The 11,647-nt window shown below is 44.7% G+C and overlaps 1 protein-coding gene across 1 annotated transcript in view; it reads left to right on the top strand.

The window, feature by feature from the left end:
* ELP4 (elongator acetyltransferase complex subunit 4) overlaps positions 1–11,028 on the top strand; it is a 161,341-nt gene extending 150,313 nt beyond the window's left edge. The window contains exon 10 of the mRNA XM_081165691.1: positions 10,775–11,028. Coding sequence (XP_081021817.1) covers positions 10,775–10,906 — 132 coding nt within the window. The 3' untranslated portion in view covers positions 10,907–11,028. The remainder of the gene's footprint in view (positions 1–10,774) is intronic.
* The last annotated feature ends 619 nt before the right edge of the window (positions 11,029–11,647 follow it).

The following is an 11,647-nucleotide window of genomic DNA, read 5'->3' on the forward strand; positions in this document are numbered from 1 at the left end:
TTAGGCATTGCTTGATTTCTCTTTTGTGGCTTAATAGTCAAATACAGAGATTTTTAAAAACTGGGTAAGACGATGTTGATAAAAGATAATTATGCCAAGTAATATGATAGCTTCTCATATGCATGTTATATTCTTGTCATTAAATTAAAGAAATAAAGTAGATCAGGAACACAAAAATGTGCAGATATGCACACACCTCTGTATGAAATATTCATATAAGCAAAATCTCTTTACATTTCCTTTTTAGTTGATTGTTGGTTCATTGTATTGTTAGAACTCTGCTTTAGTCTGAATAAACTAATCATAATTAAGTAGAAAAAGTTCTGTGTTTTAGTCTGAGCTGGACAAATGTGAAAACTTTTTAAAAACGAAACACTTTCATATTCCTTCAGAGTATTCTTTAATGGCAATTTCATAGAATCATAGAATTATAGAGTTGGAAGGACCATGGCTTGTTTTTGTTTCACAAGTTCACTGACAAACATATAGCCTTTAATATATCAGCACCTTATATTTTAATGGAAGACCATTTAGATTTTGTTTCTTTCAAGATTTAATTTGCCACAGCATTGTTGGTACCTCTAAGCAAATTGCTGCTTCTGTTCCACATATTGAGATATAGGTCTGCAATCTCCTTTGCTTTTTCTACTTTTGTGTTTTTCTAAGTTGAAGTAATTTTTAAAAAGGTTTTAACCAAATGAGCGCACCTCTCCCCGGTGTGAACATCAAATGCTTTATTAGAGCCCTTCTCTTATTATGTATCTACTCACTCTAAGTCACAGGCAAGGGGTTTAACACCCCACTCCCCTTTTTAACAGACACTACATCATAGGGGCATATATCATGCACAAAGGAATAACTCTGCTCAACAGCCTGATCTTACACTTGTTTAGCAAGAAGTCAGTCTCACTGAATTCATTGGGTTTTACTCCCAAGTAGGTATACATTGAATCACATCTCAAGCCCAACCCTCTGAGATTGTAGGGCACTGAATATATTGAAGTTAACACTTCACAAACTCTCAAAGATGCTTTATATAAGATCCTTTGGAAATGCATTGGCCAGTCGTCTAACTTTCATATGAGCTACTCATTTGCTCAACTCAATCTAATGACACCTATTTTTGTTTCTGTAATGACTGAGAACAAGCAGCGTGTTTGGCAAGCTAAGTGGATGGTTTAATAGACTGTGTTTTAAATTATATTTTATTTTAATCTTACTATAATATTCCAGATGGAAAAGATGGCTAGGGAAAAGGTATGCTTGAAAAGGCCTTCACTGTATTAATTATCATACATACCTTTTGATTGCTCAAGGTGGCTTGAAGATTCTTCTGTCACTTCTGTAGGCAATTCTGCCAAGTATCTAGTCAAACTCTGCAGTGGGGGAAATTGCTTGAGCAAATGACACAAATACTCCTCAGCATCCTCTCCCTGTTAGTAGAACCAAGTTGTCTCTCTGTGGTCCTGCAAGCTTTAAGTGATGAAACAACAGGAGTGATGACTAGAGCAACTCATGATGAATCCAACCAATATGGTCAGGAGCTCTGTCCTCAGGGCTATCTAGCAGAGGTTTTCCAAGTGGTTAAGGGATATTTGCACCTTGTTTTCGGAAAGTGGGGGGTTAGGGGACCACTCAATGACCTGCTGCGACCAATTTGCAAATCACTTTGTGGATAAAGCCACTCACATCCATTCCAACTTGGAAGCCACAGTTGAAGCAGAGTCATTAAATGTACCTACCTACTTGCTCATTGGTCTTGAATACTTTTCAGTTAGTATGACCTGAGAATGTGGGCAGGATTCTTGCAGAAGTAAGTTTGACCATGTATGTACGTGACCCTTTGCCTTCTGGCTAAGGTAATCTACCTGAGGTGGTGTGGCCAAGTGAGTGGCTGAAGTGGTAAATGCTTCTTTGTGAAAAGGTGTGAGCCTGTTGAGCTTGAAAAAGGCAGTAGTGAAGTTGTTTTTTAAAAAACTGTATCCTGGCATCAAAATAATACATTTCCAGCCAGTCTACTATTCTAGAGTAGGTGCTTGATCAAGTGGGAGCAACCCAACACCAAGTATTTCTGGATGATAAAGGGTATCTAGACCAGTGTTTCCCAACCTTTTTTGGGCAAAGGCACACTTGTTTCATGAAAAAAATCTCGAGGCAAGCCACGCCCCCTCCAGCCAGCCGATTGGCTGGCCAGGAGGCGTGGCCGGATGGGATTCCCCTGCTCTCGCGGGGGCTGAGATGGGATTCCCTGCTCACGTGGGGGCGGATGGGATTCCCCGCTCACGTGGGGAAGGGCGTGATGCCCGCAACCCCACCTCCTGGGGCAGGCCCAGTAGCGAGCGGATGCGCAGGCCAAGTAGCGAGCGGCAATGGGATGTGGGAGCTCGCTCGCTCACCGCCTCGCGTGTTCTCGCCGCCACCGCCCCGCCTCTCACCGCCCGACTCGCCCGCCTCCACGGAACACAAGGCAAAGTTCCACGGCACACTACTGTGCCGCGGAACACCGGTTGGGAAACACTGATCTAGACACATTTCAATTTGGCTTTGGGACAGAGACAGCTTTAGTCACCGTAGAGTGCCATCCCCATTGGTTCTGCAGGAACTCTCAGCTGCCTTCAGTACTGTCAACCATAATATCCTGGGAGGGAGTTCCATAGAATACGGCCCACAGTACAGAACATGTGGCTCCTGATGGATACAAGCAGTGCATCCAAGCCACGGGGGAACCACTAACAAAGGCCCAAAGTCTGGGCAGGGATGTAAAGAGTCAAGTGGTCCGTAAGGTATTTGGGACCCCGTTGTTAAGGGCCTTGTAGATTAATACGAGCATCTTAAACTTAGAGGCACCATTTTACAGTACTTCTGTTCTTTCTACACGGGCAATTCCAGAAGGTTGTGATGGGGCATTCCTGCCATCCTCCTTGATGTTGGCCTATGAATTTCTGGAGGTAGGCCTGGATTAAAGCAACTGGAGGCTTTGGCCTAGAAGACCTTGGGAGGCCCAAACTTAATAGTATCTGATCATGAGAAATAAAAGATCGTTCTCATCTTTATCTACTCAATAAAAGTAGACTATTGCTGAAATTTTAGCATTGATACACAAATGTTATGTGTGAATGTCTTCATTAATCCCATACTTTTAAAACTTATTAAATATTATACAATTATAAAAGATTATACAATGGTAAAATAAAAACATATCATCATTGTATAATCTTTTATCATTGTATAATCTTTAATAAATTTACAAAAGTATGGGATTAATGAAGACATTCGCACAGAATATTTGTAGGGGAATCATAGCTATGTTATAACAGTACACTATATAAAAAGTCAGAACAGTTTCTTTTGAGCTTTTTTAGATGCAGACTTATCAATTGTATCATTAAAATCAGTAAGTCACAGTTTATCATTTTCTATACAGAGAATGCTTAGATCAGACAACTGATCTTAGGACATTGTTGATCATAGTTCATTCTTTATCCTTTTTAGTCTAGAAAACGATCTTTCACCAGTACAGTTTGTAACCATTAAACACAGGAACAATCTGAAAATTGCTTCCACATTGGGGGGGGGGGGCTGTCCTAATTTTCTCCTAGAATATTATTTGATACATATCTTGGTGGCTGAAATATTCTTTTTCAGAATGAGCTCATTTGATGTACGGGTGGAATTGCTAAGGTCAACATCCTTTGGATACTCTTGCATTAACATCTTGATGCCATCGTGAATCTATTCCTTGGTTGCTTGCAGGTTCACCAAAAATTAAAAATTGCAAGCTACACTCCTTTACTGCTTTTCTGTCTAGGTTAGCTTCAAGAGCATCAATTACAGGGATAAATGAATTTATCCTAAACTTGTCTCATGGAAAAAGTTTGCCTACAGCTTCGGATTTTGTCCCATCATCATGGGGAGAGCCAGGGGGGCAGCTGCCCCCAGATTAAGTAAATCAATAAAAATACTTAACTAACTGAGGTTCTTTCCCCCCTCAACATAAATCCTGGCTATGCTCATCATTGTTGGGTTTTCCCATATTCTCTGCCTTTTTTTGATGTATTGTACTCTACAACTGGTAAAGCCATTTCCGACCATGGGGAGGAGAGGGGGTTGCGGTCTAGCCCCTCCTCCCCAAGCGCGGGGGCTAACCTTGGCCCCCGCGAGAGTTGGGGGAATCCCTGGGCGTGCTCGCGACCCTGCCCGCCTATCGGGAGGCATGGCTTAAGGTATTTTAAGCCGGGCACGCCCAGGGTCCGCCCTCTTCACTCCCAACCAGCTGAGAGGTTTTCCCATCCCACCCACCCTTAGACGCTTAGGTAGCCGTAGGTAGTCATGACCTTGCTATGGACTTCGGTTGGTCGCCGCAAGGGGCCTGGTAGGAATTTTTCCAAGTTGGCGATCTTCCGCCAGTTGGTTTTTTCGCCTACCTCGTAGCAAAACGTCACAACTTTCCCTGTATTGGCGGTTAGGCATTGGCTGGGGTACAATTGTTATGCAAATAGATGGGGGGGAAGGAACGCCATCACCTTCCCCCAGGAAATGGGGTAGTCCGGTACAGGACTCCGAGGGGCGTTGTCTTGTCCGAAACCTACCTAGGTAAGGGCCCCCGGCACGCCCCAAGCGGTGACACCCGTGGGATCCCATCATGCCGGGTAGCGGATAGGAGCCAATGCCTAGGGCCAATACCTTCAATTCTCTAATCAATAAAGTTGTGGCCATTTCATGCCCATTAAACTTAAACATCGTGTCCTGTGTCTTTCTTTCTGGGGGAGGGGTTTTGACACGCAAATGTGGTAAATTAGCCCAAGTGTTTGATACAAACTGCAATAGTGAGCTGAAAATATTTGCAGTTGTGCTCAGTGAAATTTGCGAACTTTGGAGTGCCTTGCTAGCTTTATGAAATTGGTCTAGCAAATGTGTCCAAAGTTGAAGCATGAAAATGAATTCAAATTATTCCAGTTTTGGTGTGAGCGTTTGACCATGCTTTCTTGTTCAGTATGTTAACATAGGGTTCACATGATTTTTAGATTCCATGGGTTTGAACAAGATAACCCTGATGCCAATAATCAAATGCAGTAGAACCTAAAGCTGTAGTTGAGGTAGTTTGGTTGGAGAAAAGTTTGCACACAAAGCAGTAGATTTTTCCTTTAGCGGGAAGACACACTAACCATTCTTGAGAGTAGGTTTCTCCATTTCCTTTGGTGGAATAGAATAAATTATCTGAGCAGAAATAGACTTGGGTTTTGTATGTTCTCTTCGAAGTGGTAAAAGGTCCATCCCAGTGCTGACATTCTAACAGAACTTTCTCAATCCAAAATGATATATCCTTGTTATTCAGTGTAGTCCATAAACCTGTCATTATTGTCTCTGAAATCACTAGTAGCATGAATTGTTGGTATTTTGGTGTCTGCTTTTGCCTGCCTTGCTTAGACAGGAGGTTATTCTTTAGGCTGGGCACAACAGAAAAGGCCCTCCCCCTGGTTGCCACCAGACAGACCTCAGCAAGCTGCTGCACAACCAGGAAGAAATGAGTGACAAGGCAGGGCTGTGTGTGAGATTGTTCCCTCAGATAACCTGGTCCCATGTTATTTAAAGTGTTGAGGTCAATACCAATATCAAAACTTTAAACCTAGTCTGGTAACAAATTGGCAGCCACTACAGTTCTTCTAAAAGTAGTGTCACATACTTGCAGCAGGAATGTCCAATTAACAACCTACCTGTTGCATTCTGCCCCCACATAGAACACATGACAGTAATCTGGTCTCTGTGGCTAGACCATGCATAGACAAACTTGGCCCTCCAGATGTTTTGGGACTACAACTCCCATCATCCCTAGCTAACAAGACCAGTGGTCAGGGATGATGAGAGTTGTAGTCCCAAAACATCTGGAGGGCCAAGTTTGCCTATGCCTGGGGTAGACCAGTGTTTCCCAACCGGTGTTCCGCGGCACACTAGTGTGCCGTGGAACGTTGCCTTGTGTTCCGTGGGAGGGAGGCAGGCGAGTCGGGCGGCGAGAGGCGGGGCGGCGGCGGCGAGCACACGCGGGGCGGCGAGCGAGCGAGCTCCCACATCCCATCGCCGCTCGCTACTGGGCCTGCGCATGCGCGAAGTTTTTGCGCATAGCCACTTCCGGGCCTGCCCCAGGAGGTGGGGTTGCAGGCATCACGCCCTTCCCCACATGAGCGGGGGAATCCCATCTGGCCACGCCTCCTGGCCAGCCAATCGGCTGGCTGGAGGGGGCATGGCTTGCCCTATTTAGGGCCGGAGTGGAGGGGGCTCGCCCTCTCTTCTCCGGCTAGCCCCATCGCCGCTCGCTACATCTCATCGCCGCTCGCTACTGGGCCTGCGCATGCGCAAAGTTTGCAGTCCTTGCAGTCCTCGGTAACCACAGCTTGCAGTCCTCGGTAACCACAGCGACCCAAGGGAGGGGAGGGAACAGGGAAGTCGAGGGTGGCGGCGAGCCACGATGATGTCAGTGGGCCGCACCGCCTCGCCCTGGCATGGTGTGAGAGCCCCGGCTAGTGGCGCGAGCTTCGGAATAAGTGGGATCCGCGTGCGCGAGACCGAGATCGTGGGTAAGGAGCTCAGCCCTGGGCAGGAGGAAGCGGGGCCGCGCGTGCGGGCCACATCTCCACAGAGAGCGAGCCTCCCCCGGCCCACCACTCCGGGCAGGTCCACTCGCATGAGGGGGCGGCGATGGCGACGGCCGGCAGCTTGCCTGCAATGCCATCCCTCGAGCAGGCGAGGAGCCCGGAGGCTACCAGATGCGAGTCCTCTTTCCCACCCTGCTCGGGAGTCCAGAGCACTTGGTCGCATTCAGGATCTAGAGTGGGGAAGCGGGGCTTGTGTCTGGGCTGGACACATTGGGCTGCCTGTGCCGCTCGACCTGCGGGGAGAAATCAGGGTGGGAGTCACGACCGTGAGGCAGGGCTGCCAAGTGTGGCAGAAGAGGACACGGCCGTCGCACCTGTGGGAGCTTCTTCCGTGTCGGCCTGCTGCCCTAAAGTCTTGGCTTTTTTCTTGGCTTTTTGGCGGTTGGCACAGAAGGAAGGCAAGGGGGAGGGGGAAAATTGAAACTTACACTTTCGTGCGTCCCTCCCGGCGTGACGCTGCGCGCTGACGTCACGGGGCTGTAATGGTGGTGTGCCTCGAGATTTTTTTCATGAAACAAGTGTGCCTTTGCCCAAAAAAGGTTGGGAAACACTGGGGTAGACTATCCCTATCAAAGAATGACCACAGTTGGCATGTCATCTGAATCTGAAAAAATGTTCCCCTAATTATTGTGACCTCTTGGGCCTTCAGTGACATCCATGGGTGAAGGAGCACTTACGTGGCAATTGCCTAAATTCCAGACTCAGGAACCACCTACCCACAAGGCCTCTGTCTTATCAATATTCAGGTGATTCAGCTCGCCACTGCACTTATTTGCACAGCCACACCTGAATCAGATGTAGTGGGAAAATAGAGCTAGGTGTCATCAGCATACTGATGACAGCATGTTCCAAATCCCCTAATGACTATTCCCAGCTGCTTCATATAGATGTTAAATATCATTGGGGACAAGATGGTACCTTGCAGCATGCCATAATGTAACTGCCTGGGAGCCTTATAGTTGTCCAGTGCTGTTCACATAATGATGCATTTCCCACAAGATGGATCTACCTGGGCAACACCCCTATTCCCCACAACTAGCTGTGGGGCAAAAGGGCATAAAGTCGGCCAAACAGCTACAAGCACTTTGTTCTCAGGAGGCCTCAGAAGCTAAAACTGGTTACAACAATGGTTTCCAAATTTTCAAAGAGGTGAGCAATGTTATCCTCAGTGTCTTGGAAACTTGTCATGTAATTTTGTTAACAAATGCGTACTGTTGATAGCTCTGCTGGACAAGTATTTGAGAATGCAATGGAGGCAGCAAAGTGTGCTTCCTTTGCTGTCCTCACTGCCATGCAGTAGACACGATTGTATGCTGAAATGCATATCGTGTTATCTTCATGATAGGCTGTACACCACCCGGCATCCAGTCTTCTTCATGGTCCTCAGCTCCTGAGTGCTGAAGAGCAATGCAAACTCCACAATGCTGAAGAGGGCATTTTGGAGCAACTAGGTTGCCTGACACGTTGTCATTCTGTTGTCATTTTTCCTCATAGGAGAGTTCCTCCTGGTCATTTTGGCTTCCCTTTTTTCTGAGCCTTTTCTAACTGCACAATAGGGGTGAACAGAACTATACACAGTATTCCAAGTGTGTTTGCATCATAGATTTGCATGAAGGCATGACAATATTGGCCATTTTATTTTCAATCCCTTTCCTAATTATCCCTAATGTAGAATTTGTCTTTATCACAGCTGCCACTGAATCAACATTTTCATTGAACTACCCACTAGAACCTCAAGATCCTTTTCCTGATCAGTCACTGCCAGTTCCAACCCCTTCAGTATATATGTGAACTCTGGCTATTTTGCCCCAATGTACTTTACATTTCAAACCACATTTTGCCTGCATAGAGCCTAGAGGTCTCTTGGTGCTAAAGAAATAAATAGCAGTAGCAGTCAATTTCATCATAGTTGTGGCTGTTCATGGGAAGAAGCAGGAAGTGCTTTGCAGTAGGAAGCCGTGAACTGCAAACGGGTGAATTAATTATGTCAAACCTGAACACACAAACGCCCTATTTTATAAATACCCTGGATAAAAGTTAATCCTTAAAAAAAAAGAGAAAACAACTACTGGCTTGGATTGCAGTGTGACAACTTGTAATGAGTGCAAGTTACAAATCATACACTACTGAGTAGTAGTAGAGAAGCCCAGAAAATGTCTTAATAGAAGACTATCCCAATACAGCTCCAGGATTAATATTTTTGGATTTCAATATATCTATAGCTAAGTTTCCTCATCATTGGTATGAGTTTAACACTGTGATTATTAACAGCACTTGCTGTTTCAAACAGGCATTTTAAATAAAAAAATTCCTTCCAGTAGCACCTTAAAGACCAACTAAGTTAGTTCTTGGTATGAGCTTTCGTGTGCATGCACACTTCTTCAGAAAAGAAGTTCTGAAGAAGTGTGCATGCACACGAAAGCTCATACCAAGAACTAACTTAGTTGGTCTTTAAGGTGCTACTGGAAGGAATTTTTTTATTTTGACTATGGCAGACCAACACGGCTACCTATCTACTACTAGGCATTTTAAAGTTTAACTTACTTAGGCTGCAGCCTTTACATGCTTACCTAGGAGTAAGTGACACTGAACTCAATAGGACTTGCTTCTGAGTAGACATGTAGAGGGTTGCACAACACAGAACGCAACACTCTAGCCCAGGGATAGTCAATGTGGTGCCTAGATGTTGAGGACTACAACTCCCATCATCCATTACTGTTGGCCATGTTAGCTGAAACTTAAGGAAGTGGTAGTCCACACTCTCTGGGATGGAGGATACCATGTTAGCTCCCCTTGCAAAAAGACTATTAATAAGGCATGAAATGTTTCATTGTTAGCTGAAAACAGTTGTCTCTCTGTTGTGAAGATTATTGTGTTTGTGTTGACTGTTGTGTTTAAAATAATGGGTGGGATTCAGCTTAGCTGTTGCAGGCATGCAACAGGTATGAAACAGGACTGTGCCCCCCCATGTACCCCCTAAATCTGCTCTGGAGAGCTGGGGTGACCCAAAATGGTTTTAGTGATTCACAAGGGGAGAAGACAGGGAAAAGTCTTGTGGATGAATAGACCACTTGGTGTATTCCACACAATATGTATAATTTATTTTTGTTCACAGTATATACTTTGGCGAGGATCCAAAGAGCTACTCTAAATGTACCCAGATGCTTAGGCACACACAACGGGAATTTTGGCCTTTTTTCCATTAAATAACTTGCCTCCATGTTAAGTCACAATCTGCTTTTGAGAGTCCCCTCAGTTTCAAAAGTGGCTTGCCGTGTGGCATCAAAGAGATGCTGTTTCAACAAATGCAAAGCCCCTTAGGCATACAGAACTGTTCAAACTAATTAGTTATTTTTAATGGGAGACAGAAGATGTAGGAGACGAGGTCTCTGGAGATAACAAAATAAATGCAGGAAATGTAAGCTTGGATCAAAGATCTGCTTTGGCTCATGGAAACCACCTGTACTAACTCAGTGAAATTATGGACCTTTTTTTTGGAACACCATTTGCCATTTGGTATAGGAGCAGGAACGTTGTTTGAGGAAAAACAAGTGACTGCAAACCCATAAAATGTCTACTCAGAAACAAGTCTCATTGAATTCACTAGTGCTTAGGCCCTCCACAAATAGCTGCAATCCTATACTAGGTAAGCCCATTGAGTAAGTGGGACTTACTTTTGAATAAACACGCCTAGAATTGCATTACAAGGCTGCATTTCTGTATGCACCTACCATTGGATTCAGGAAATTACACATGGGTAAACATGCCTAGGATTGCAGTGTAAATACCCCTTTTGGGACTCATGGGGGTAATTTTGATTTCTTTGGGTCTTGGCCTTTGATTTCCATTCTGAATGTCCTGATGAAGAAAGCTGAATTTGATTTGAAAAATTCCAGTATCTTATAGATCAATATATGAAATAAAAGAATCTGACAATCTGGTTTTCGAAAACTGTTCTAATATGTATTTGTTATGCTGTAATAGGTATTCACTGGTAGAGAATAGTACTATGTTTTTAAATGTGTAATATCGAAAGCAAATCTAATTACAACTATGTTCTCTCTCATCTCTCTCTCTTCTCTGTCTCTCTCCCCCCCCCCACTCCCTGAAATCTCCTGCCACAGCAATTGCATTTGCCTCCAGACTTGTCAGACACAGTGAGCCGCACAAGCAAACAGGATCTGGCAGAATCTGCCAAACTGCTGAGCTCAGGATGTACTGCTATGGCCATAGGCAAGAAGCACCTGGACTTCTAGTGATTTCTACTTAGCAGTTTCACTCCGATTTATATGACACTCTAATTATGACTGTTAATGACTTATGTAAATATTTTTCTTAATGATTGTGACCCAGTAGTCATGTCATATATATATATATATATATATATATATATATATATATATATGCTTTCGTAGATTTTCACGGGTACAGGAATGCAGGTTTTGGTGTCTTCGGGTGTCTTCCCGTGTAAGAGTTGGGGTGTCTAGGCGACGTTTCGACGAGGTCTCACTCGTCATCTTCAGGCTGGTGCTTTCGGCTTCTTGTTACTGGAACAGAGCAGGATCTCAGTGTTTGAGTTCCTATAAATACTGTGGAGGGGGTGTGGTGTATAGCCTCCAACGTTCTGGGCAGAGAGGAAGTTCCCAGGTTAGTGTGCCTTTTCTTCTTTTGTTCATTAATTACTTGAGGGATATCTTGAGAGATTTCTTGAGTGATATTCTGAGTACCATTTAGGAGGGTCATTAGGTGTGGATTAGTTGCTAAAGCTTTCGTGTCTTGACCTCTTGAGCTTGTGAAGAGTTTTTCTGAGAAGATGGCTGTACTGCACTTAGTTGTGCTCTGGCTTGGCTTCGTGTATAGGGGCGAGCTGTGGTTTTGTGCCCTGTGCCAGCCAGATCTGTGTAGGGATTGCAGGGGGGTGCAGCATCCGGAGGTGCCACTATGGTTTGGCTACTGGATGGTGTCTGTAATTTATCTGTGGAGATGGTCTGGGTTTG

The sequence above is a fragment of the Podarcis bocagei genome, assembly GCF_964188305.1.
Source record: "Podarcis bocagei genome assembly, chromosome: 1".
Classification (NCBI taxonomy): domain Eukaryota; kingdom Metazoa; phylum Chordata; class Lepidosauria; order Squamata; family Lacertidae; genus Podarcis; species Podarcis bocagei.